Consider the following 26,641-nt stretch of genomic DNA (forward strand, 5'->3'; position numbering starts at 1 on the left):
GATTCAGAGAGAAATCCGCCCCGTCTCAGAAAGCCCTGTCCTGCTCACACCATCTCAGTCCCTCTTGGCTAAAACGACTTCGCTTCAATGGAAGAAGTAAATTTGTTCTTTGGAATCTGGGCATGAGATGGAGATCACAAAAAGACACAGTATTCCGGAAAACTTCACTAGCTTACTCTAATGCTTTGTCAAAACACTGACTAAATTGTCAAACAAATTTATACAGATAATCACTCGAGGCTCTTTCCAGCATTACCACTACAGCACCAGAATGAGCAGCCCAGGGGTCAGCTCTGCTCAACACACACACTGTCACACAGACACAACTGCCACTGATTTTCAGGAGCTCAGCCCATACCATCGCAGCTCCAGTTCACCCTACAGTGATCCCAAAGTCCGAGCCACTCTTACAGAGGGGACAAAAGCAGTGCCAGCGAGCTCTCACAAGGGTTCCTGCTTTCCTTGCAGCAGGCCTTGTCTTCCCAGCTGTGAATGTTACAGTATGAAAAGGCACCTGTTCCTCGGAAGGAAAGCACCAGCTCAATACTTGCAGCTTCCCTAAACCAAAGGATGGCTCAGGTCAATCAAGTCCTGGGAAACTCAAACAGCATTGATGCTTGCAACCATACGATCGAGACAATCCAACACACAATACCTCGTGTGCTGAAGAATAAAGCTGAGCAGGAAGACCTTGATACGATAGCGCCTAGAAGAGGCTCATTCCTGGCTAGATTCCACAGTCTAGTTGTTCCAAGGAGGTTGGGATCTGGGATTTGTTTCTTCTCAACAAGCAGTTCCCGCCTTCTCCATGCCAGCACTGTCACAGAGGCACTTGGTCACTTCTGCCAGGAGACTGAAGGCTCAAAGGTGCACATTAACCAAGATGAACTTTGTTTCTGATGCCTATATTTCATGGATTTAACTCGCCTCTTGCCAAAGGGAAATCAATCTTCTGCAGGCTCAAAGCATTGCAAGTGGCACTTCCAGATGTCCCATCAGTTACACTTTGAAGAGTCAAACCCTTGAAAGGAACCAATGGCTGAACTACAACTCAAAGACATCAAGGACAACTTTTTTTGCCCTTTTAAGATCACTGCAGAATGAAGTGCCAGAGCTCCCAACCAAAAGCAGCAAGTTCTCATACAGCAAACAAATTACTTCTGTTGTGAAGAGCCGAGCCTTTCCCAGGCAGCCCTTGGGCAGGCGCCTCTCTGCATTTCTCCTCTTTCCCTGGACACATACAGTATAGGCTCAGGGAATGACAGATGGACTTCATGTATTCAAATATGCATTTTCCTGAGTTCATTTCCTGTCCAGGAGTAATATATCAAGATCTGAAACTATTCTATTTTAAAAGTAGCCTCTTAAAGTGATTTGTGAGGCCCTTCAGATATTCAATTTTTGTAGCGTAAGACTCTGTTAGACTGAATAAAAGACAGTAACTAATAAAGGGGGCCCTGTGGCAACCTCCCATTCAGGGTAAAAAACATTTAAATGGCTATTTCTTATATTGTGATTAGAAGAAAAAAAAAATCATCTTCTTAACCCTTAGGATGTGAAATACGTACTTAGATAAACAAACCTTCTGATTAGCCTCAATTTTATTTCATTTCAGATGCCAGCCCTAACTACAGATGGGCTTAATCTCAATTACCTCAATACCTTTTAAGCACTGAAGTTGGCATGAGATTGGTTTCTTCCTGCCTGGCCCACGTGCCTTGCAAAGCCCGAGTTTCAACACGAGGATCCATCGAGGATACAGATTTATATTATGCCTGACCTGGAAACTGCTGTTAAGTGCTTCCAGAGTTGGTATCGTCCTCTGCTGCTGCAGATCTCGCAGTTACGCAGCAGTGCGGTGAGTTGGCTCAGCTTATTGAGGAATGAAAAGCAAACTCAGCAAGCTCTAGTTGCTCAAGTGGTTGTTGTACTTTTTCGTGGCATTTATTACTATTACTCTTTATTTTTTAATATGCAAGAGGAGCCAGGAGCATGAGTTTCTGTTCTTTTGATACAGAGCCTGAAATCCTTACCGTTGCTAAAAACGAGGCCTGCCTTTAGTCTGCTTTGAAACCAGCCATCCCTTTCTCCCAGTGGTAGCAGGAAAACTAGCAGCAGAGCAGTGTAGGAGGAGACTGTTCTCAGGCAGCTCCTTCAGCACAGAGAGACAGAGAGTCAGGCTTGCCTGGCAATCTGCTGCCCTGGGCAGCTTCCCACACAGCCAGCTTAGCATCCAAGGTTAAAAAAAAAAAAAAAAAAAATCATTCCACACAGTCCTACCGTATCTATAAGGTCAGATATTTTCAATCCTAGCAGTGACAGTTTGCCATCCATTCCCACGGAAGCCAGTTTTTTCCTCCACTTCTTCCTACTGTATATTTTATCCTAAGCAAGACTCCCCAACAAAAAAAAAGAAAAACAAAAACCAAACAACTCCGTGTTGATCCAGCCCTTCATTAGCTTGAGGACAAAACCCAATATCTACTATATTTCAACCAAAATGAGATTTTTCATTTGTTTTCCCCTTCATCTACATGGTAAGGTAGAACACAGTGCAAACGCTCCCACTGACTTCTTCCAGCTTCCTGCAGAGGCACTTCTGCTAGCAAGTCCTCTACTCGGAGAGAAGATCCAGCTAGCAGGTTAGGATGAAAGAGCACCCACTAAGCTGACAGTGACAGACACGTATTGCATGGTGCAGGTGTCCCTGGCACATCTCCTGCTCTACAGGCTACAGCAGTCCAAAGGAAGGGAAGGAGTCTGACACAGGAGATAACATCATACCGCCTCGGTGTCAAGGCCAAAGTCAGCCACGTGCATGAAAAAAAAGAAGGTAATAAAAAGAATCAACAAAGACCATTCCTGCTTTAGCAAATATTACACCATAAGTGCTGGTTCCATACCAAATGGGAGTGGAATTCAAGCACTGGCATTTTTGGGCGTTATGTGATAGGGCAGTATAACAATTCCCTGGGTCAGCTGTGACGGGGGTAGGCAGGGGGCAGCCAGGGTCAAGTCACGCTGGGAATCACAGAATCACAGAATCACAAGGTTGGAAAGGACCCATTGGATCATCGAGTCCAACCATTCCTAACACTCCCTAAACCATGTCCCTCAGCACTTCATCCACCCGTTCCTTAAACACCTCCAGGGAAGGCGACTCGACCACCTCCCTGGGCAGCTGTTTCAGTGCCCAATGACTCTTACTGTGAAGAATTTTTTTCTGATATCCAACCTGAACCTCCCCTGATGGAGCTTCAGGCCATTCCCTCTTGTCCTGTCCCCTGTCACTTGGGAGAAGAGCCCAGCTCCCTCCTCTCCACAACCTCCTTTCAGGTAGTTGTAGAGAGCAATAAGGTCTCCCCTCAGCCTCCTCTTCTCCAGGCTAAACAACCCCAGCTCTCTCAGCCGCTCCTCATAAGACTTGTTCTCCAAGGAATACGGAAGCCTTTGCACACCCAGGGTCTCCTCCCCCTTCTCTCCCCAAACCACAATCCCAGTTCACACCTGCATTTAAAGATAACACAAGGACTGAGGGGGTCTCACATCCGAGTGTATTAATTGAGGGACTTTTGTCAGCGTTCTTGTTTTACAGTCAAATTTTTCAAGTGAAACATAAGGGACGTCTCAAACCTTTTATTCATTTACATTTTAAAGAAAGAAAAATGAGTCAACTTTGGGTTAAAAGCAACCCCAGCAAATGACTACCTTCAAAGATGCAGTTACATTAAACGGATACCACAATTCACAACCCCATTAAGAGTTTCTGGAACCCCTACTAATGGAATCACTGCAACTCTTATAGGTGAATCTTCAGGTTTTCTTTGGGTTCTCATCTGTTTTTAAACAGCGATCAGAATTATTTTTGCCTTTCTTTCACCTTTTAAGAGTAAAGAATAAGTCACCGGTACCCCCAGCTGTATCTTTCATGCCAAGTCAAAATGCTGAAGACTATTACGTATGTTAATTTTCAAATGATCATTTTTGCTGCAGCATGAAAGTGCACACTTGGAGCTTTTAAATTGGTAGCCCTCTCCACTGACCAAAAGATCGCTGCTATAGTTGTTTCTCTAGTCATACACACCAGATTACAAATAAATAAATAAATAAATAAATCAAAAGAACAAGGAAAGCAATTGCATCCTGGGTTTCCACCTTCCTCCTCAATGCCTCTTTTAGCTGGAGAGTTTGCCGCTGAATTTAATAGAGTAGCACTGTAAAAAGAAGAGAGATTGTAGCTGACCTGATTTCACATATTGCAAGGCTATAACTGACATTTCTACTTGTACTTAAGCTAAAATATTGCTAGAGAAAAAAAAAAGAAAAATATTTGCAGCATTTCTCCTGCTTGGAAAAGAGCCAACTAGGGACAGCAGAAATCATAAAAGCAGATTTCTTTCTTTTTCAAACAGCAAAAAACCCAAAGCAACAACAAAGCCCACATTAGCCACCCACCCACAGTCTCACATTTATTCCAGCATACCAGTAAGAAAACGCTACAAAGAAATGTCTGGAAGAAAACACTGAGTGGGTAATATCAACAGCATATTGAGGCTAATGCGATAACTAACAAAAGAATTGGGTCGTTAATTTGTGGGGGTGGGTGTTTTTTAATACAAAGGGCTTACAGTAGATTTCAAGTACTTGCATTTCATCAGTAGATTTTACATACTCCCTGTGGGAAACGATTAAGCTGGAAAGGCTGATTAGGATGAACATTTTAAGTACCACCTGAAGACAGCAAGCTAAAATAGGATGACAAGGAGCTGCAGTTCAGACGGATGCTTCGTCCTGAAAGGTGATCAAGCTCTCTAGGAAGGAGAGGTAACACATGACCGCAATTTCAGCTCACAGAAATCTCCAAACAAGAAATGCAGGACACTAATGCCTTTGAGGTGCAAATGGGAACAAAAAGTTGAGCACCATTTTGATATTGTTTTGCATGTCACAGACCCCACCGACAAAAACACCAGCAACCACACTTAAGAGAGGAATTCAGTGAAAAGAAGGACATGGCAGGACTACAGGGACTAAAAGGGAAGGAGAAATGTGCTTTGCAAGGGTAGCTTACAGAAACATGTTTGTTGAGCTTAGCAAGCAAAAACCAAGAGGGGGAATTATTGCTCTAGAAATGTTTCCTTGGCTGGAGAGCAGAAACACTGGTGATAGAAACACATCACCTGAAGGGAGTCATTACCCAGACACTATCAGCTAGTCATGAATAAATTGTCTCGTTTCTATGAAACAATGGCATTGAGCCAAAGGAACAAATGAGATTCTGGAGAAGCTTTCTAATATGTATAAGAAGAAAGCAGCCTAAGGACTTCCAAGGCAGTCCTTGATCGAGTTTTTAAAGCCACTTGGTAGCATCGTTAATTGCTGTGGCTGGGGAAGATTTGATGACTCAGAAGGTCAAAAAAAGCATCTGAAATAGAGAAAGTATGAGCTAATAGGGGAAAATGCAGCAAGAGGCATGCAACTAACTAAATATGCACAGCTGCAACTATGAAAACAGATCACTTGCTTGCTAGAAGAAAAAGGTTATAGTTTCTGCAATAATTGAGTTTTCCTGTTTGTATTCATGATTGTTACGCTGTTAAAATATGTAAACTGTTTTTAAATTGCAAATAGAGAAAACAATGCATCTTTTAATGCATCTACGTTAGATTACAAATTTTGTTATTGCAAATTAGAACAGCTCTACCAGTCCCAGACATGCCAAAGTACTTCTCTGCAACAATGTAAGTACAGAACATAAGTTTTCTATTTAGCTGCAATAAATGTATTTCAAAGTAACTGTTTGTACAAGCAATGCTTCATTAACTGGGTGGCATCAGCTGAGTAACCCCTACCCCATCCTGGCTTACATCTCCATATAACTTCTTTCTCTGTAGCATTACGGAATTTATATGAAGCGCTGTAAAGATATTAGCAGTATTGTTCACTAAAAGTACCCTTTCCTGAACATGGGCAAGGGGGGAAGGGGAAGAAAGGGGGGAAGAAGGAAAGGGAAGAGAGAAACCACTTCATTCTTGAGTTTGTATCAGGTGCTGTGCGTTCCTCAAGCAACAACTTCTCTGAAGTTTTCTCCCCACTGCAGTAACAACCCTCTTGGCTACGTGCATTAAAATTATTTTCATTTAAAAGCAAAGCTCCTTTGTTCAGACTATGTAATAGAACATCATTAATAAAGGCAAAACCAAGTCTGGGTTGTGCACTAAACAAAATGGAATAAATCAGGATGGAAAAAAAACCAAACCAGCCAAAACACCCTAGCAAGAATATCATGGTCACGCCACAGGGTTCCCGGTAAACTCATCTGAAACACCGGCTCAGACAGAAAACACAGAATTTGAAGAATCTAAGCTAATACACTAAAAGAAAGTCTGCAAAACCTCGATACTGTCTGGATACTGTGTCCAAAGTTGTGGATATGTGCAATAGGCACATTGCTAAACAAGTCATCCACAAGACTCAGACCTGACTTTAAAATACTCTGTATTTTCAGGTCTTCTCCATTTCCTTGTGACTCAAGTTTTATTGACAAGTCTTCACAGAACCATTGCAGGCATTCAATATAAGAAGTCAAACTGGTGCAAGGCAACTGAAAAACCAAAAAGAAATCTAATTAGCTGGGTGTCTGATGCCACTGCTGACTGCCAGTGATGCAGTTCTCACCTGCTGACAATAACTCCTGACAGAGTTGCACCGATTCTCTCCCCCTGGTGACCACACCAGGCAACAAGCAGTTATGTGAACAACAGTTCTCCAACTGCTGCTGTGTTTACAGCCTTTTCAAGTCGGGAAAGTGCTACACACTTTCCATCACGCTTTCATTAATGAACGATAGCTTTATATGTAACTGTAGACAAGCATTTTTCCCTTCCTCCAAATGGTGCGTAATTAACAGGGAAGTTCGACACGTAAGAAGTGGAAAGGAACAAAAATTGACACTTGAGGAATCTGTTTCCCTATTTTGAAATACTGAAGTGTCTGCTACTGTACTTTCTGGGGCACCTCTGCTGTGTGTTTTGCACGCTTCACATCTTTCAAGTGTGACTAGAAATAGGTATTCAGCTGAAATTCATAATGTTATCATGATCAAAGATGTCTTTGCGGATGAACATTACGATGTTGCCTGCTTGAGTGCAAACAGGATCACGGCAAAAGTACTGCTATATGTTTTCAGCTAACCACAAACGCTGTTTTTCCATGACCCCGGGGCGGATACAGCCCAGCGCAGTCCTCCCAGCCCACTGCAGTCCTCCCAGCCCACTGCTCTCCTCTCTCTGCGAGTCCTTCCCGCTGCTCTCCAGCCCCCGCTTCCCCCGTGCTGCTGAGCACGCCAGGGGACAGCCCGCTGCCACCCAGCCTCTCCTCCCTCAACTCGAGCATTCTGCTGCTCAAAGAGCACTTGACAGCCATCACCAAATCCAGCACTGCAAAACATAACGGCCCCACTCCTCCACTAAAATAAACGACTAAAAAGCAAGCTAATTGTAGCCAAGCGTAGATCAAGTATGTGAAATATGAGCTTCTCATCCATTTCAATGTCAAGAATGACAAATATAATGACAGTGTACAAAAAATGGATGAAATTAAATTAGTTTTCTTGTACATTATGAATATCAAATCCAACATAGGGTTGGGCTGGAGGATGGAAGGGAACAAAAGGACATTTGGAGAACTATTAGTAGAGCAAGAAAACATACTTTCCTCCTGGCACCAAAAAAACTAAGCAAAATTCAAGAACAATTCTCAAAAGAGCAAAATTATTCTACTTTGTAGTTTTGTTCTACTTTCTTTCTAAAAGGAAGTGCAGCTGCAAGACAACTCAGAAATATTTATTTTTGCAGCTTATCTACAGGGAAAGCCTAAGTGTCACTTAGAACGAGCAACTTCATTACACACATCAGTCAGTTTTCACTCATTCCCCTCACTATTTTTAAGAGCATGTAAAAACAAGTCTGTCAAACTCAGTTCTCCAACTTTTTACAAGTGCTCAAATGAATAAATCATAATCAGTTACCTATATCTGCAGTTTTTTATTACTAAAGGTAACTGGCAGAACACATTTCTGGTATCTTTCAATTAAACTCAACAAAGATGCTGTAAGGATGAACGTGAGCTACCGGTGCCGAGCCTTGGGATTTCTAAAGTACTGTTTCGTTAGAAGATGTCATTTTGGATCTCCTCTCAAGTTTTGGCCAGATATATACACAGCCCATTAACAATTCTCTCCCAAGCTCCTGCTCCGAGTGCTCTTAAGTGTTGATTTACAAACAACACAAAGTAAAGTACTTGTTCAACGAATGAGAGGAAACAAATTTTACTACGAGTCCAATACTGAGTAGTCATAAATTAAGATTTTATTTTGCCTGGTAAATAAAAGAGCTTTGTGGAACATTCAGGCACTTCAAATAATGAAACATATCCAGATCTTTCTTCAGTGTAACATGTCTTTCCTACCAAGCACCAAACTACTATTTCAAGTAATAATTCAGGGAGGCAGAAATTATAATGAAATGACAGAACCATCCCACCCCTCCCGTAGCTGCGCCCCCATGGGAAACATCTTACCTTCGTCGTTCTGGGCCAAACAGTTCGCTAAGACAGCAGCAACTGCAATCCCTACAGCTAACCACCTCCAGAGACAAAACCGCTGGAGCATCTTTTGTCAAACTTCACTCAAGGCAGATCTGAAAAATAAAGATTTGATACATGCATTAGTCATCCCACCTGCACAAAGATGAGTAATTACAGACTCATGGGTCACTATGGCTGTGTAACTACATACAGCCCATAAGATTGCAACACTTTCAATCTGCCGTGTAGAGGAGAACTTGGGGTGCTGGTTGATGAGGAGCTCGACATGAGCCGGCAATGGGCGCTCGCAGCCCAGAAGGCCAATCATGTCCTGGGCTGCATCCAAAGCAGCGCGGCCAGCAGGGAGGGAGGGGATTCTACCCCTCTGTTCCTCTCTTGTGAGACCTCATCTGGAGTATTGGACTGTTCACAAAGGCTTGTGGTGATAAGACGAGGGGCAACGGGTATAAACTGGAGAGGGGCAGATTTAGACTGGACATAAGGAGGAATTTCCCCACCATGAGGGTGGGGAGGCCCTGGCCCAGGGAAGCTGTGGCTGCCCCATCCCTGGAGGTGTTCCAGGCCAGGTTGGATGGCCCTTGGGCACCTGATCCAGTGCGAGGTGTCCATGCCCGTGGCAGAGCAGTTGGAACTGGATGGGCTTTAAGGTCCCTTCCAAACCAAACTATTCCATGCTTCTATGACTTTCTGTTAAAACAAGCAAAGTTAATCCTATTAGCATCAATACCAACCCATGTACTTGTTGCACTTGCTAATCATGTAGGCATAGGCCCCCAAGTAAAGAAAATGCAAGTTTCTTACTTAACTCATGTCTAATTTCCATGCAATAAAGTATTTATGTTATCCTTCCTGCCTGGAGAAATGACCACATCAGAAATTCCACTTATTGAAAATAGTGTTCAACTGCAAAAGTCAGCAGGGGCCCAGTATTCAAAGGCCTCGCCCAGCAGGACCTCAAGCGAACCCTGTAGATGGTTGCCTTCAATGAGACAGACTGTTGGTTCAAGCCCAGCCAAGGAGGAAAATCGAACAAAAAAGCTCCACAAGAACAAAAAAAAAACCAAGAGAATAAACTGGCCGAGACGGGTCTGGTTGAACTCCAGCACATATTTAGAGTGAGTAACATTTGAAAGTTATCTAAAGCTCTGTTTTATTGCTCCAATAAAAAGCATTAGCATATTTCTGAAGCTCAGAACTGAATTATTTAAAAATATTCCTTCACATTTAAAAACATTGTGACAAATACAATGGACTTCCTAGCAACAGAAGCATGAAATGGAGACTTAGGGCAGAATAAAAACAAGCTATTGTATAAAAAGGGTTTAAGTGCTGTCAATTTTCCCAAGCAAAGCACTTGACTCGGATTTCATTGCCACTTTCTGCTTATAACTTACTATGGTGGTTACAATACTGCTTTATTTCCTTCCAAGTCAAACAAACAGCCTATTAGCCCCACTTAGCAGCCTCAGCACTAACGCCAGCTGATTCTCTGTCAGTGAGACGTTACTGAAGATGTGCTAGCGATTGCCATCCAAAAACGCAAATGAATGGATAGCATCTAATTCATATAGCACCAAAAAAATATATCCACTTGCGGCATAAAAACATCCCTTTAGGTCCCCCTCAAGAGCTATCCAAGTGATCAGGAAGCACTAACAGAACTACGTGAATATTACAACAGGTACTGAACAAGCCAAGGCTTTCTCCAAGATCTGAATTTATTCCAAATCACATCACCTTGAGAAAAATGTTGGTTAATATGAAGGAAACAATGCTACGATATAAACTGTTCCTCTCTTTCAAAAAGAGCAAAACAAGTATTCTTGAAGAGTTTGAGGGGGGAGAACTTCTTTATTTTCAAATGGATAAGGAAAGCAAGCAGTGCCACTTACTGAACCAGATTCGGTGATCCACATGAACTGATACATTTCAAGTTCCTACGGGGCTGACACTGCATGCCTTTAGCCCGCTTCCCAGGGCAGCCCACAGACGTGGGATCAATTAGGCTTCCTTACACAGCACACACACAGTTCTTTTTTCTTTGCAAAAACATGAATCAGGATGGACTTTTTGCCTTCCAGGGGATTTTAACACCAACATTCACTGTTTCAATCAATGCTGCAAAAACAAAGGGGGGGCAGCAAAACTGTTTAAAATCCTACACCACACACACAGCTCCATTTCTCATTTGGGTTAAAGATGAAGGGAGGCTTTTCCCATCTGCATCTTCGCTCCTGCAGGACTCTGCCCGGCAGCAGCAGGTCCCTGCAGGCAGTTAGTTGCAACGGGCAGCAATTTCAGAAAGAACTTAAATATTATACATCAAACAAAGAGGCAGCCTGCGTCTAATTGAAGCGGTAGTGCAGATCTCATGGGACTGTTTGTTTTCAGTTTGGCTAGACAAACATCAGTCTTGACTAAACAGCTCAAGGTTACAGGAATTAAGGAATTCAGCCACACAACGGTACCTGTGAATCACACAAAAGCACCCAGCCTCCTCCTCTCTCCTCCTCCTCTGGCCCTTCTACAACAGTTCCTGCCCCTAACTCCAGAACAGACAGCTCAAATGAGAATTCCAGGCCCTTCCTAAAGGGCCATTATTCCAATACACGAGAGGAGACCAGAATTGTTAACAAACATCTCGGTATCATAAGAAAACACAATTTAAAAGCTTGCTATGCAGCTGTGAAAAGGAAGCTTCAGGCTCACCAAGTGTGTCACCAGGAACTTGACAAGTCTGTTATCTGCAGAGAAGAGCAGTGAGCTCATTCCTGAGGAAAAAAATAAATCCTTTCCCTGAGGAACTCGCTCAGAAAGTTTGTCAGTGTTGCTCAAAAGTGGCTTTTTTCTACCTCTCTACTTATCAAAATGCTCACTTGATTACTGCCACCTAAATTTCCACTTAGCCAAGTCAGAACTCATTCTGGAGTTTGCGACGGTGCCGTCAAAGAACAGAAATGACTTCCACCGTAAGATATTCTAGTTGACTACTTTTAAATAAAGGTCTCCACATTTGCCCAAATGGATTCAAATGAATCCAATGTCATTATTAGAGTTCCTGGGAACTTTGGAGGATGTGAATGCCTCAGTATTCCACCATTTTTTGTCCTCCCATATTAAGAGGAGATGCGAACTGGGCTCTGCTGCTCTTTCACTTGAAGCAGACACTGTTATTACATGAGATGGCATTTGCTGTCAAGTGCTTCCAATGTTTTACACCTCAAAAATCGGAAACAAGTGGTTCAGGAGACCACCCTAGTTTCTTTAGGTCAGTCTAAGAAAAATCACATCCATATGCAGATTACATTTTTTATGACCTAGAAGGAAGTGTCGATAACGCACTGCAGAAACCCCTGTACCTCATTCTACAACCTTGAAAAACCCATCCAGATCTCCAATCACGTTGTTCTATTTTAGAAAGTTATTCAGAGCTCAGCTGACATCCTTGAGTCGAGTCTACTCTGGAGAGCTTTGAGGACATCTTGGCAGATTTATTTTTGATTTTGATGAAATGTCAAGAAACCCACAAGGGTAGCAACACTGCTGCTCTAAGAATAAGCACCTCTATATGCAACTGCAATACCACAGAATAAAAACTAGTCCCTCTTTTTCCTCCGGTGTGAACCAGGAAAAACTGGTATGAAATGCAGAAAGCAAGAGCGTTCTGAAGTTCAACAGACCGTGCCAGTGCAGAAAGAGCTCACAACAAACCCCAAGGAGCTACAAAGTCCTCATAGGTAGACAATCTGGAAGACCTACAGCGTGGAACTCTAGATGCACATTCTGACAGGGCAAAGGACAATCAGGGATTAATGACAGAAGGGATATCAGTCTGACTAAGTAAGAACATGCAATACCTCTCAGTATTTTCCTGAAATATTCTATTCTAATGTTGCTACAGATATTACCATGGAAAACAAGAAGTTGTGCGCTCAACCATAAAAATTAAATGAAAAACAGAAAAAACTTCAAGTTTAGGGGAATTTCCGTTCCTGGCATGCCTGTTCTCTCTGGCCCACGCCCTGTTCGACTGCACAGCTGTACCGACAAACAAAAAGCCACACAGATTTTCCCAGGGGAGCAGCAGCAGCAGCAGCCAAACACTGGAGATGTTTACAGCTCGGCTGCAGCAAACCAGCACAATCACACTCCGAAGAGCAATCATGTCCCCTCATCACAATTCTGGCTTTCTTTTTTTTCTTCCTTTTTTCCCTCTCACCAGTGTAGCCACTGAATCAGCTAAAATGCCAACTAGTTATCAAGAGAGCTATGTAAGAGGCACTTCAACAAATTTTAAGAGGGGATAAAAGTGAATGAAACCTCCCAAAATATCAAATGAGTTATCACACAAGTTATCACATCCAAGCACCTTGAATATATTTAAGGCGCAATTATATTACAGTAACATTAAATACTTATTCACTTTAAGATCAGGTGTTCTAATAACACTTAAAACGCTGCATTCATTTGAAGATAAGAGGGGAAACATGGTCAACCTAAATAGTCATTATGTTTGGCATAAAAAACTACTTTTGAATACCCACACAGAATTGTTCTTGGTATGGAAATGGAAACAGAATAATGAAAAGTGTTTGGTTTTTTTTTTTTATACCAGGTACATGCTCACACAATCTAATGTCCCGTCAACTGGTTCGTTATAAAAGCTAACCTCTCAGAGAAAGGCCCTCATATAAAGGAGCAAAAAAAGCAAGTGTGCCATTGGAGATAACAGAGAATGAAAAATTAGTGTACAAATGCCCAAACTCTCAGAAACATTGTCCACATTGGTCTCCAGCAAATTCCTGACTCAAAACTAGAGTCTAAATTGCAGCAGAACATGGAGCTTCATTATTTTCAAACACTCAAAATGATCCAATCTGCACAGGAAAATCTAAATTTTGCAGTGAGTTTGCAGCAAGCCAGAGGCTGTTGGCTTATTCAGAGCAGAACCGACCCATACACACCTGGTTTTGTACGAAACATAGAGTCATGTAGTGCCATACCACATCAAGAAGTTCTTGTGGAGTGACTGTTTCAGTGTTTTCTTAAACATTAAAAGCAAATTTGAAAACTAATTTGAGGCAAGCACTCTATCAGAGCTTCAAACCCATTGTGAGAAGAGAAAGCGCATAACGTTAAGCACACATTAATTCACTAGACATGTAAAACAAATACTTGCCACTTAATACATATGTCAAAAACAATAGCTCCTGTGCAATGCCTGCATGAGTAATACAGTATTAAGAAAGAAGTATTAAATTTCCATTTATATGTATGCTATTAATTTACACAACCAGCCAGAACTCCCTTCAAGCATCAGAAGTTACACATTTTGCTTAGTGGTGTTGCTCTTTATATACTACCACTGCAATAAAATAGCAAAGCATATAATAAACCGTTTTTAAAAGTCTAAAGTACTGAATTGTTTAAACACAGGAAAAAATATAGTGGACAGTTTTATTATGAGGCTCATCTATATTGTTACTGATCAGATGAACTCTCTTAAAGATTGAAGACACACAACCAGGGAGTCTCTGAAGTGCAAATGCTTATTCTGAGAGAACTGGTGCCATAATAAATCAGAAATGTCAGTAGAAATAGGGGGGAAAAAAGTCTCTTATAGAAGCCAGAAAGGAGATGAACTCGCTTTACAGTCTGACAGCATTCCTGGCTTGGTTAAAGCCACAGTCCATTAAACCGTGTGTCCCAAATGCTTTATTTTGGTTGCTGAAACAATTATGTTGAACTGTCAACATAAGGGGAAAAAAAAAACAAACCAAAAACCCCCAAAACCTCTGAAGATATTATTTAAACACAAGAACAGACAAAAAAAATCCCCTCTGGTTTGTCTCACTGCCATTCAGAACTCCAGCAATGAGAGGGGACACCTACAGTAGAACTCAGCGCTGGGACCTGACATGCACATGAGGGACCTCCGGGGGGTTAATTCGGATTAGTTTGTGTCCTGGGTCCAGGTCACTGATGGAGCACATCAGCTGGGAAGCTACAAGGATGGAAAACACCCCTGCTTTAGGCTTAACCAGAAGAAAAAAAAAAAAATTCCAATTCCAGCTCTCAAGCTCTGGAAGCGCTCATGCTGGAAGGCCAAAGGCCAGCCCCTACACGTGTCCAACCACGGCACCTCCCCGGTGGCTGCGGAGCCCATTGCACGGTGCCTGCTTACGACTAAGAGAACAGACAGAGAAGGAAGACTTCACCTCTGAATTAAAGCCATGCACGCTATTATTCATGGCTCTAATTCAGCAGTAAGTGTGGAAAACCTCCATTGACGTAAGTGAACTATCTGCTTAAATACTTTCCTGAAGAAGAATTTAAGCATAAGCAAATATTTGCCTGAACTGGAGTTATAGTGAATCTTTCATCGCGCAAATACAACTTTCTCCAATTCTAAATATCCCAATAACCAGAATACTACTACAATTTTTAGTTCACTAATGCTGCTTGAGCAATTCATACGTATGGACTCCAGGACTCCAGAATACCCCACCCGTATTGTACCAGGTAGAGGGCTTTCATGCTATAGAATTAGCACAACTGGGAAGGATTTCAGAACTCTGCTCTCCTTGGATAAAAATGTTCAGTAATGTGAAGGCTCTTTAGGACCAAATTTCAAGACCAAGCACACTCACAGCTCGATTCTCTTTTCACAGCTGCTGGATCCATTCTTATGGATCTCTTCCACATAAACATATTAAAAACAGAGTAGCATTGATGCTGCATTCATGACTCTTCTGTTCTGTGCTTACCTAAGTCCTGAGTTTTTAGCCTTACTTGGAGAGAGCATTTTTAGAAAGCAAATACACAAGAAATTAAGAAAACCTTGTCAGGAATTTATATGAAGAACTGAAAATATTTCCATGTGCAGAGAATATTCCTCAGCGTCTCTGTTCAAGTAATTCATACATTCCTTCATGCCCACATTCTTCTAAGGACTACCAGTTTTAATTATTTCCTTGCCCTACCCTTCAGACCTATTCTTTTCTGTTCTTTTCTTACAGAAATCACCACTTTTGCACGAGATGCACAGCTAATGCTACAGCAAGGTATTGCAAGGGAGTAACAGTGAGTAACTTTTCTCTGGATTAGCTGATTTAAAACTCAAGTGACAGCCCTTCATCTAGAAACAGCTGCCCTTGTTTCTAGATGTGAAAGATGCAATTTGAGTTTGCAATTTAGAAGTGAAAAATTAAAGAGTCATTTGTACTTTAATACATACATTCCTAAATTTATTTCAATAGTTTGCATTCCGAAACAAAGTATGTGGTATTTTCCTGCATTCCATCAGTAATCACGTTCTTTGTTCTCCCCATCGCTAGATAAATGGCAGCTAACATGCATATGGCCTGACTCACAGTAGGTGACATCCCGAGAGCACTTTTCCACTCCCCCTGCCAGCAGAACAGACTATAAATGCAGTTATCTTAACACTTGATGTAGCATGCTGCTAATTTGCACAAAAAAAAGGGAGATAGCTAAGCAGACGCAGGTTTGCACAGAGAAATGTCAGCTATCCTACCAGAAATAGAAAAAAGCTTTTATATAATAATTGAAGTGGGGACAGAAGTATTTTATTTCCCGCTTCCACCACTAGTTGTGATTGTTTGTCTCATTTTCTGTACTTTTAAAAAGAATTCCGGCTATGAGATGGATTAACACCATTACAGCCCCTCAGTCACGGATAGGTAAACAGGGTAGCCGATTCATTCCTGTTGAGAAATCCATTTTTTCAATGCATTATATAGATATTCAGTTTCCAACCCTCTACATGGACTTAACCTATAAAGCATTGCACTCACAGAAGGCTTTGAGCGCTTAATCAACAGAAGTTTGTCAATTTGGGCTGCCTTACACTGTATAGGTGAAACTCTGACTTTGCAGACAGCGTCTTTAGAAACAGGAGAGGGGAAAGACGTTCTAACCCCCCGTATCAGTGCCAGAAGACTTCATTTAAAAAGTACCATTAACTGCCTACCAGAAAAACATTAAAATAAAGCTAATCTATATTAGATAGAAGTAGTTGGATCTTCAATAACATTTGTCTTTATAAAATATGCACACAAAGCTTAAATTACACATTAAAGTACAAGCTATTTTGCTGGTTAATAATGAAAACATATTTTGATATCAAAGTACCAAGTAAAAGATCCGTTTCATTGCTTTTACTGCAAGAGAAGTATTGGATGATATCCCAGAAACCTCTCTATTTCTCTCTTGCTAGAGCCATTTCTCTCCAAGGATTGCTCGTTGGCCTTACTTAACACAGAGGAGTGAAGGAGACTATCTTTAAAGTGAGAGCTAAGGAAGATCTTGGTGTCGCTGCAGTGGAACGAATGCTTCATTTTCGAAGTCTCAGCATGCTTTGAAAGTTCAGGCTTTTCCCAGCTTCCACCCAAGCCCTCTGTCAGCTAACAGATTCTCAGAGAAGTGAAACACGTGCATTGCGGGAGGAAGACAATACACGCTCAGACGCAAAGCTCTCGGCTTGTGCTGTTGGGAAGGCAAACGAACCTTACTGCCCTTGGGTTAAGGAGCTGGGCTTTGGCCAAGAGAGCACTGCTGTCATGATGTGACAACTGGCAGAAAACAGCAAGAATAGCTGAAAGTGGTGAGAGTGGAAGGCAGGCAGCTCCTCGGCTCACCACTGGCCGGGCAGGAGGGACATGCTGCTGCCCAGCTCCAAGAAGGACCTTCTGCCTCCAGCTGCAGCTACTGCTGTGGCCTCGACAGGAGCAGACCACACGTACCTGCACCCTGAAGTGACCGAGGTAAAATGATTCACTCTGAGCGCCAGTAGGAACTGAATTCCTGGGTCTAGAGAGATGAACGGATCTTCAAAGGGGACCGATTCTTTAAAGCTGATCCTACCTTTAAACATTTATGTTAAAGTCAAAACATCCAAACCTACCCAGCTCTATCCTCAGCTTTCCATTCCTGCTTCACCACAAGTGCGAGTCTCTTCTCGATGCCAGGAACTATTCAGTCAAAAGTTCCTCTGAGTGCTCTTCATAAGAAACCAGTACCTATTGCATTATCTTAAGTCTTAAAAATTGACTTGCGTAACGGCAATGGAAAAGTCCAGAATTATGCTAAGTGAGGTTTTTTATTGAAGAAAATTACATTTTCTCAAGTAGAATTTATATGCTGACACTCCTCTTCTCTGAGAGACTTTTTATTTAAGTTTTGCAAAATTAATACATCAAACTTGTCAAAGCAAAGTCTATGTTTCTAGAAAATGAGTGTTTCTACTTGCCTGTTAGTCATCACACACCAAAAGTAGTGTTAAACACATCCTGGAGTAATTATAGGGGTTTATTAGCTCTGTTAAAATAGTTCAGTGGAATGACATTTCAGAATTAACCAGCACACACATAAATACATACACATATGCACCCCCACGCACTTGGTAGACGTTATATAGTTATCAGAGTCTTTGCATGTCTGCATACGCTTAGTTACAGACTAAGTAAAGAAAGGTTAGCAAGTTCAGAAGTGTCTTCTGTTGCAGTTGGTTTCTCTAGAAATATGAAATTTCCACTTAAAACTCTATAGCAGTTTATTCTTAAATTACCTGTAATCACTATAACAAATCCTGATAAAGAAACCCACCAAGAAGTGTCCTTGAGCACTACCTGCAGTCCCATTTCTAATGCTGCTCTCAACAACCATGTCCCTAGAGAGCTCCTACACATCCCAGCTCAAGTGGCTACCCCACACTACAAGTTCTGTTGAGCCCATCATCACAGAGAGTAAACCCAAAGGCCCTCAGCTCTGCTGTTTGCTGCCGTCACTCCATCCCCTTTCGTGGTGCTGCGCAGGGCACACAGCTACACTCTCTCCAGCCTGCAACACCTCTAAGCACTTGCTGGTAGTGGGACAACAGCCCCACAAAGCCCTCTAAAAGCTAACGCACATGCCATTATCGTACGGATGAAGGACTCAGTCCCACCTGCCTTCCTTCGCAGCCTTGGGATACTCAGGATCTGCTTCTCCTTACTCCTCGATGGAGGCCAGTCACAAGTGGGGTTCCTCAGGGCTCGGTACTGGGTCCAGCTCTGTTCAATGTCTTTATCAATGACCTGGATGAAGGCATTGAGTGGACCCTCAGCAAGTTTGCAGATGACACTAAGCTGGGAGGAAGTGTGGATCTGCTGGAGGGTAGAGAGGCTCTGCAAAGGGATCTGAACAGGCTGGACTGCTGGGCCGAGACCAATGGCATGAGGTTTAACAAGGCCAAATGCCGGGTCCTGCACTTGGGGCACAACAACCCTATGCAGCGCTGCAGACTGGGGGAAGAGTGGCTGGAGAGCTGCACGGAAGAGAAGGACCTGGGGGTGCTGGTTGACAGCCGACTGAACATGAGCCAGCAGTGTGCCCAGGTGGCCAAGAAGGCCAACGGCATCTTGGCTTGGATCAGAAATGGGGTCACCAGCAGGTCCAGGGAGGTTATTCTCCCTCTGTACTCGGCACTGGTGAGACCGCACCTCGAATACTGTGTTCAGTTCTGGGCCCCTCACCACAAGAAGGATGTTGAGGCTCTGGAGCGTGTCCAGAGAAGAGCAACAAAGCTGGTGAGGGGCTGGAGAACAAGTCTGACGAGGAGCGGCTGAGAGAGCTGGGGTTGTTTAGCCTGGAGAAGAGGAGGCTGAGGGGAGACCTTATTACTCTCTACAACTACCTGAAAGGAGGTTGTGGAGAGGAGGGAGCTGGGCTCTTCTCCCAAGTGACAGGGGACAGGACAAGAGGGAATGGCCTGAAGCTCCGTCAGGGGAGGTTCAGGTTGGATATCAGAAAAAAATTCTTCACAGACAGAGTCATTGGGCACTGGAACAGCTGCCCAGGGAGGGGGTCGAGTCGCCTTCCCTGGAGGTGTTTAAGGAACGGGTGGATGAAGTGCTTAGGGACATGGTTTAGGGAGTGTTAGGAATGGTTGGACTCGATGATCCAATGGGTCCTTTCCAACCTTGTGATTCTGTGATCTCAGACACCTCTTTCCACCCTGTACCCACCTGCTATTAACCTCCAGCAAACTGGTGACACCATGAGCTTTTATTCTCCAGCCTCAGCCAATTACAGGAGAGAAACCCTTCCTAAACTCTCCACAGACCAGACTTCTCAGCATACTTCATTGTAATTTAAGGTATTTAACAAAGAACTCAGGTTTTTGTCCTAGGAAAGTGCAGTAAATACCAAGTTTCATGTTTCCCAGTTCCTTGTTTACTAGATCACTCAGTGCATTATCTGTTACTGTATTCTGCTATGCATTACCAGCACTTAAATCAATGAATTCTTTAACCCATAGGGCAAGTACACAAGGAGGCTTCATTATATTAAACAACCTCATATATAAAATTAGACAACTTAAATTTAGATCTCTCTCGTACATCACCACAGCTTTGTTGGGAAGCCTCATCAGCCTGGACAGCTGGATTTGAGACTCTGCTAGTAAAGTCACACACAAGTCCATTATTTTAAGCGCACACCTGCTGTTAAGTACCCATTCTATATTTCAAGCTGTGCATAGCCTTACCTTCCCCTGTGCTCCCCAGGGCTGCTCTTCCTTTTCTTCTGCTCCTATCGAACAGATATCCAAACCCAAAGGAGTCCTGTCCTGTCTTCTTCCACCTTCTTCACTCTGCCAGGTGCTAGTTCTGCACATCAAACTCGCTTTTCATCACTCCCCAGACCTCCGTCTCTGCTCCACGTTCTCTTACGCCCCTCAACTCATCTCCAAGTTTTTCTGTATCTGACACCATGTCTATCATGAGTACTCAAGTATTCTCTCATTCCTCTGCCCCACGATTTTCCTTCCCAGTATTTCTGGGGGATCTTTCATTTAAAAACCCTTCTTATTATCTCTTAATAGGCAATAGGAGCAAAATTAGATGTGATTACTTGTTTTGATTATACTTTGATTCCTTTCTCAGTTTGTTGGCCGTGAGGGAGAGGCAGCAAATAAGTATTTGCTCATGTTTTCACATGTTCATTCTTTCCCTTTCAGTTCTTCACAGAAGCTGCAATCAATCCCTCTCAACATTTGCCCATCTTTACCTACCCACACTACCCTTCTAACCCGCCTCATCACTCTAACTGCCTTTTAGCCCTTTGGCAAGCATGTATATCCATCTCCAGAACCTCTGTTTCTCCAGATACCCCTACACTCTAGCACTGCATCATTCAAGCCCCAGCAGTCACCACTGGACTTTCCAGATGTCCTGGATTTTGTGTATTCCTGCTTGCCTTAAATTAAAGGACAGCTTTCTCACGTGCCCAGGTTTCTTTGGCTACTGTAACACTGACCTCCACAGAGCGCATAAATGAGTCAACGGTTATTAACACAAGTTCAGTTGTGAAATAATAAACCAAGCTTTAGCAATAGCAGGAAAGATACCCCTTTTACCTGGAGTAATATAACTTGACCCAAGGTTCAGCAGCAGTGGCCCAAATGCAAAAATGTTTTGATCCTCACAAGCAGACGATGACACGCGAGAAGACTGCTACCCAAGTCACTTACATGAACAACAAAAAATATATCTACACGCACAAGTTCATGGTGCGCAGCTAGGCAAGAGCAAGTAATGCATATCCATCTTGGAAGCTGCTCTGATCACAACACTGGAAGAAGTAATATTACTACCTAGGAATGGTTGGACTCAATGATCTAAGGGATCTTTTCCAACCCAGTGATTCTATGAATGTGACAATGGGTTCAGAATCAGTAACACACAAAGCACTAAGTCCTACTTACTGCTGAAGTCAGATGACAATACAGAAAGAGGAAGGGACTCAAGAGTCATGATTTTTCATACAGCTTGGGGTTCTGAACATGGTCCCGAGACAGTTATTTGGAAGCAAGAGGAAGATGCATTCATATAGTTCGCATCAAAAAAATTACCTCTACAGGAATTACGGCTCAACTGCACCAAATGAAGTGATGTGAAAGTGTCTTTATCCTCTTTGCGCAGTATCCTGTGGCTGTCAGGTTGATAAGGTACAAAACAAAAGGTCCCAGCAAGAACGTAAAACCAGAATTACAGAAAATATTCATTCTAAAGTTAAAATTAGAGGACAGTCTTCATTTAGCATCAGAAAATAAATACTTTTCAAAAGCAGGCAGATACTTGATAGGAACTGCAAGGCTCCTCGGACCGAGGGATAATTTCCTGTCCCTCCCTAAGGCTGTTTGCAGCACCGTCTTGTGCATAAACAGACACATGGCTCTGGGATGCTTCCGGAGGGAAAGCAGCCACAGCGTATGATAGTCATTTTCCAAGATGAAATGCTCAACTATAGAAAACAAAATCTTAATCAAAGTTAGCTGTAAATACAAAAGAAAAATAAGAGATAACAGAGAAAGATGAGTTGGTCCATGTTACCGCTGTTCGATGAAGGAGGTGTAGGAGACAGTACAGCAGCGTGGGATAGAGAAGTGCCAACCGTCAAAATCTGAGATTCCAGGATTCAGCTCTAGTTATTAACAAGCCCAGATGATTGTGGGCAGCTCTGTGAGGATTTAAACGCATTCAGTACCTGAGCAATAGCTTTGGGAAACAAATTTCCATTTGGATAAAAATGCCCACTGGGACAAATAAGATATTCATGCATGCAAATAGGGATTATGAATTTGTCAGCTTTTCAGCTATTTTCCTCTCAGAGGAGGCAGCATAGATAGCTGCCATAGTGGTATGGGTATTGAGCTGAAGTAAACAAAATGCTTGGGAGCATTAGAAGAGATAGAAATAGGACCTAAATTATAATGACATTATAAAGGACAATAGAAAACCCCTAGAGCATTAAACACTGCTTCTGCTGCTGTAATTTCAGAAAGAGACACCAGAGAAAGCCAAGGTCTTGGGAAGGACAGCTCAGCTGTCTTTAAGACACTGTGGGACCTAACCCTTCTTTTGCAGAGAGAACAAGAAACGCAGAAAGCCAACCCATGCCTCAGAGAGAAGCCCCAGGATTACTTATCACAAGAAAGACACATTTCAGATCCCGACTGAAGCCTTGGTTACCAACTGCTGCACTAACCATTTTTCCACTCACCTCTGTAATGTTTCAATATTACAGGAACACAGACAGAAATGCAAACAAGAATAAATATAAAACCTCTTTTTCATGTGAATGAAACATTTGAACTTGTTCAGTAAGTCATCAGGACAGAGAGAGCACCCGATTCTATGCCCAGTTAAGTTACTTTCCCAAACAATAATATTGGTAATGATGTAGGTTAAGGCAAGGGTATCCTATGCTTCAGGGCTTCTGCAAACTGCCTGCAGGAGCCAAGAGAGAATACCCACACAGTGCTCCACCGCTCACCTCAGGCCAGGGTTCAGGGGCACTTTTTAACCTCTCCAAAACAGAAGTAACAGTCTGAGCAATATACGCTGAAACAGATTAATAGTTTCATCCAGTTGCTAACTCGGATGTTTAAAGGCTTCCCTTTTCCAGCAGCGTTTTATAAATTTAGTAAAGCATATAAAATTCATAAGTGAAGCCCGAGTTTCTTCCTGTTTCTCTACGCTTGTTCCAAGCTAAAGAAACTGCCTGGACTCGGGAATTTTCTTCACCTCTCCTCTTTTGCCTTACTTGCACCACTTTGGCCCTCATACCTGAGTGTGGGACAGCCATCTCTGGGGGGAAACAGCTTAAATCCAGCTGTTTCAAACAGTACCCTGACTCAGAGCAGCTGCAGCTGGTAACACGGCTGCACGGAGTAACACACCCCAGGGAGGATCTCCCATACCTCTTTTTCCCTCTCACACATTCATTTCAAAGTAAGGCAATCTCAAAATACTGCTTTTTGTCTACAAAACAAATATTTAATGAAATTATACATTCCGACTAATCTCTTCTGTTTCCATTCAAGGGAAAAATACCATTCTCATATTTTAATCTCTTTCTGCAGGGAGAATCTGTGAAGCTGGAAGAGAAATGGGTTTCCAGTTTTAAAAAGGAAGAGTTAAAGTCCACTAAATGAAAGACAGTAGACCAAATAAAAAGAAATAATCCACACTTTTCCTTAGTTTTCAACAAGAAAAGGCAACCCCGTGAGCCGCAAAACTATTTTCTGTTTCAAAACGCATAGTTCAATCTTAAAACAGTCTCCCAGTGGCAAATCATACATGTTCCTTACAGTCCACAAAGACAACCGAAATCCAATATGTTGAGATGCCAAAATCGGGGCTTATGTCATGTTCCTGCAGAAAGCTGCACTTCCTGAAGCCCCTAAACTTGTACAATTCCACTATACACAACAACGAGAGACAGAAGGTCCCGGGTAGCAGTACTGCCTCACAGACACAAACTGTCCTACCACGCTGATGGATTCGTGCTCCAGGAAGCATTCCTGCCTGCGTGTAATAGGGGCCTCCAGCTCCACACAGACCACACGGCCCTTTTCTCCCCAAAACAGGAATTGGAGTAACTTGACTTTTTTTTGTCTGCTCTCCTTCTCCAGAGCAAGAGTTCCTATTTTTGCTGCGGTACAGTAGGTTTTGTAAAGGGCATCTGCACCAGCGCGGAGCCGCAGCTCTCTCTTCTGAAGGTTGGGGCATTGCTGTCTGCTCAAGAGCAGAGCACACCAGGAGGACAGAACTCTCAGCAGCACAAACCCTCCTTTAGTCTCCAGTGCCGAGCCTCACCACATCCACCACAGCAGGCCTGATGCTATTCTAATAGCAGCAATGCTTCTGAAGCCGGAACTGGTTGGATTATTTTTTCTCCTATGTACATACCATTTCAAGATCAACTGCAACTCACCAGGTGCTACAGTACCATTTACAGCACTCAGTCAGCACTTCTCCTCGACACACAATTAAAAGATAGACTTGAAAGTAATGGTGCAGGCCTTCTCGTGGCTGGCAGGAGCGACACAGATTAGTCACATCACCTGTTGCCTGAGACCCAGGCAGCCTTACTGTAAGACACAGATTTTTGCTTCCATGCCAGGGCTCATCTGAAGCTGTGTGTTTTGCTCTGAGCACATAAATACATTACTGCAGTGACATGAGCTTCTTCCTGGAGCTCCTAATTTGCACAGCAACTGTGATGTGAGGTATTCCTCCTCGAGAGAGAATTGGAATAACCCTCGTGACAAGATATCGTTATAACAAAAAGGAGCTTTGTCTTGGAAGCAAGACATCAAAATGAAGGCAAAATCTACATGGCTGTAGTACCATCGGAGACCTTTGAGAAATTATACAAAATAGGATTCATGACAAAACCACTGCGACTTGTCCCCAGGATACAGTCAATCTTAGGTGGCAAGACTAAGTAGAGGACATCACAGTAATGACATAAATGCTGCTGTACAGCCTGACTCCATTTTTGAAGTTTAAATTACCGGTGCTCTCTCATAAATTGCATCTTGAAGGCATTAGATGGTTTTAAACTTGCTGAGATCAGATTCTTTTAAAGAATCAGTTCCAATAATGTAATTGGATTGATGGTGCTGAATAACTATACCGCTACATGCCAGGATTTCATTTTTTGCCATCCACTCTTTGAGAGGCACAGAGAAAAAGAAAAAAATCAAAATAAGAACGAGGGCACTGAAGCTTTCAACTTAACACTGAAAAAAAGGTCACGAAGACCCAGCTTACGTGAGGAATCTACTCAGATCAGAAGGCAGTAACTCTTACCCACTGACAAGCAGACTTATCCTAGAATATATATACAGAACAATATACAGTTAACTTGGGTAGCTATAAATCACTTTAGAGCTAGCAATCTCAATCATGACTCTAACACATATCCTTTTATTGAAATTAATCTCTTGAGACATCTTTATAGAGACCCTTCTATACTCTTGCTGTGTTTTAAGTGATCAAAGTTCTCCTCAAATCTTTATGCATGCACCATTTACCCAATGCTTTAATCATCACTTATACCTCTCTCAGAAGAAACGCAGAGGCAAAAATGTAAATATATCTATAATTTAGGTATCACTTAGTATGCAATCGTAAATATTACATATATCTGAAAGCACATTGGATGCAGGCAGACTGCAAAACCTGGCCCAGCAGGTGTCCTATCAGGAAAACCTTTGGGGACTGAAAGTTTATGCAAGTGTATGTTGGTTTTCTGTGCTGTGGTCCTCTTGCACGATCTTTTAGATATAAAATCCTATAATTTCTGGTTTGTGCCCTTCAACATAAATCTCTTTTAAAAAAAAACTCTCACAGGGAAAGGTCTTTCCCTAACTGAAACACAATCTAGTCTTGCAGTGTGCTTACCACACTGGAATATGAAGTGAACTAATACTCACCAGACATCCTAGTCTTCTGCTGTTCCATACAGGAGTTGGTAGTGTAATCCCCACGCCAAACCACTCCATTTCACAATGGAAAGACGTAGGAAGTCAATCCATGCAACACGGCTCCTCTTTGGAGCTGTGCTGTACTTTCAGTGTCATTATAATTACTTAGAAAAATAATTTATGACTGAACTGGTTTTTTTTAAATCATACACACTTAAAATTTGTCTTTTTCGTCCCGGTTCCCCCTCAAACATAAGTAATTCTCAAAGTCTGCTAAAGAATGGACTTTTCAGTAGTAAATACATCGGAAAAAAGTATTAACCGTTATTTGAATAAAAGGTTTCCAGAAGTATTCCGCTCATGAGATCTTACCAGCTTTGATCCAAAGTGGGTGTTTAATGAGGTAATTTTCAAATTCATTAGGAACTCAAAGTGACCCAACAGTGGACTTCGCTATTTCTTAATGCCCGCTCTTACTTTAAGCTCAAATTAACAATTATACTTCTAAACTCTTTAAAGGCAGAAGGAGGGAATTGGTGCTCAAAGAGTAAGCACTGTATTTTGGGGAAAGTATCTTGCAATTCTTACACCGAAATCAGGCTTTTAATCCCTTCAAATTCAGAACTGGGCTCAGGTAAGGAACTACCAGCATCACTCTAAAAGACAACTATTTACAGGCTATGGAATCAAGAGAATTAACCTGCTTAATATACCCGAAGGAGTTCTAGAGTTTCCCAGTGCTCTCTGTTCCACTCA

At 42.4% G+C, this 26,641-nt stretch overlaps 1 protein-coding gene across 11 annotated transcripts in view; it reads right to left on the reverse strand.

Moving 5' to 3' along the window:
* The window catches only part of PCDH15 (protocadherin related 15), an 855,028-nt gene that overhangs the window by 373,545 nt on the left and 454,842 nt on the right, over positions 1-26,641 (reverse strand). For all 11 annotated transcript variants that reach the window (XM_054071964.1, XM_054071953.1, XM_054071963.1 and 8 more), the window contains one exon: positions 8,581-8,699. In XM_054071964.1, the coding sequence (XP_053927939.1) occupies positions 8,581-8,671 (91 nt within the window). In that variant the 5' untranslated portion in view covers positions 8,672-8,699. The remainder of the gene's footprint in view (positions 1-8,580; positions 8,700-26,641) is intronic.

Source organism: Cuculus canorus, chromosome 7, assembly GCF_017976375.1.
Source record: "Cuculus canorus isolate bCucCan1 chromosome 7, bCucCan1.pri, whole genome shotgun sequence".
In the NCBI taxonomy this organism is placed as follows: Eukaryota; Metazoa; Chordata; class Aves; order Cuculiformes; family Cuculidae; genus Cuculus; species Cuculus canorus.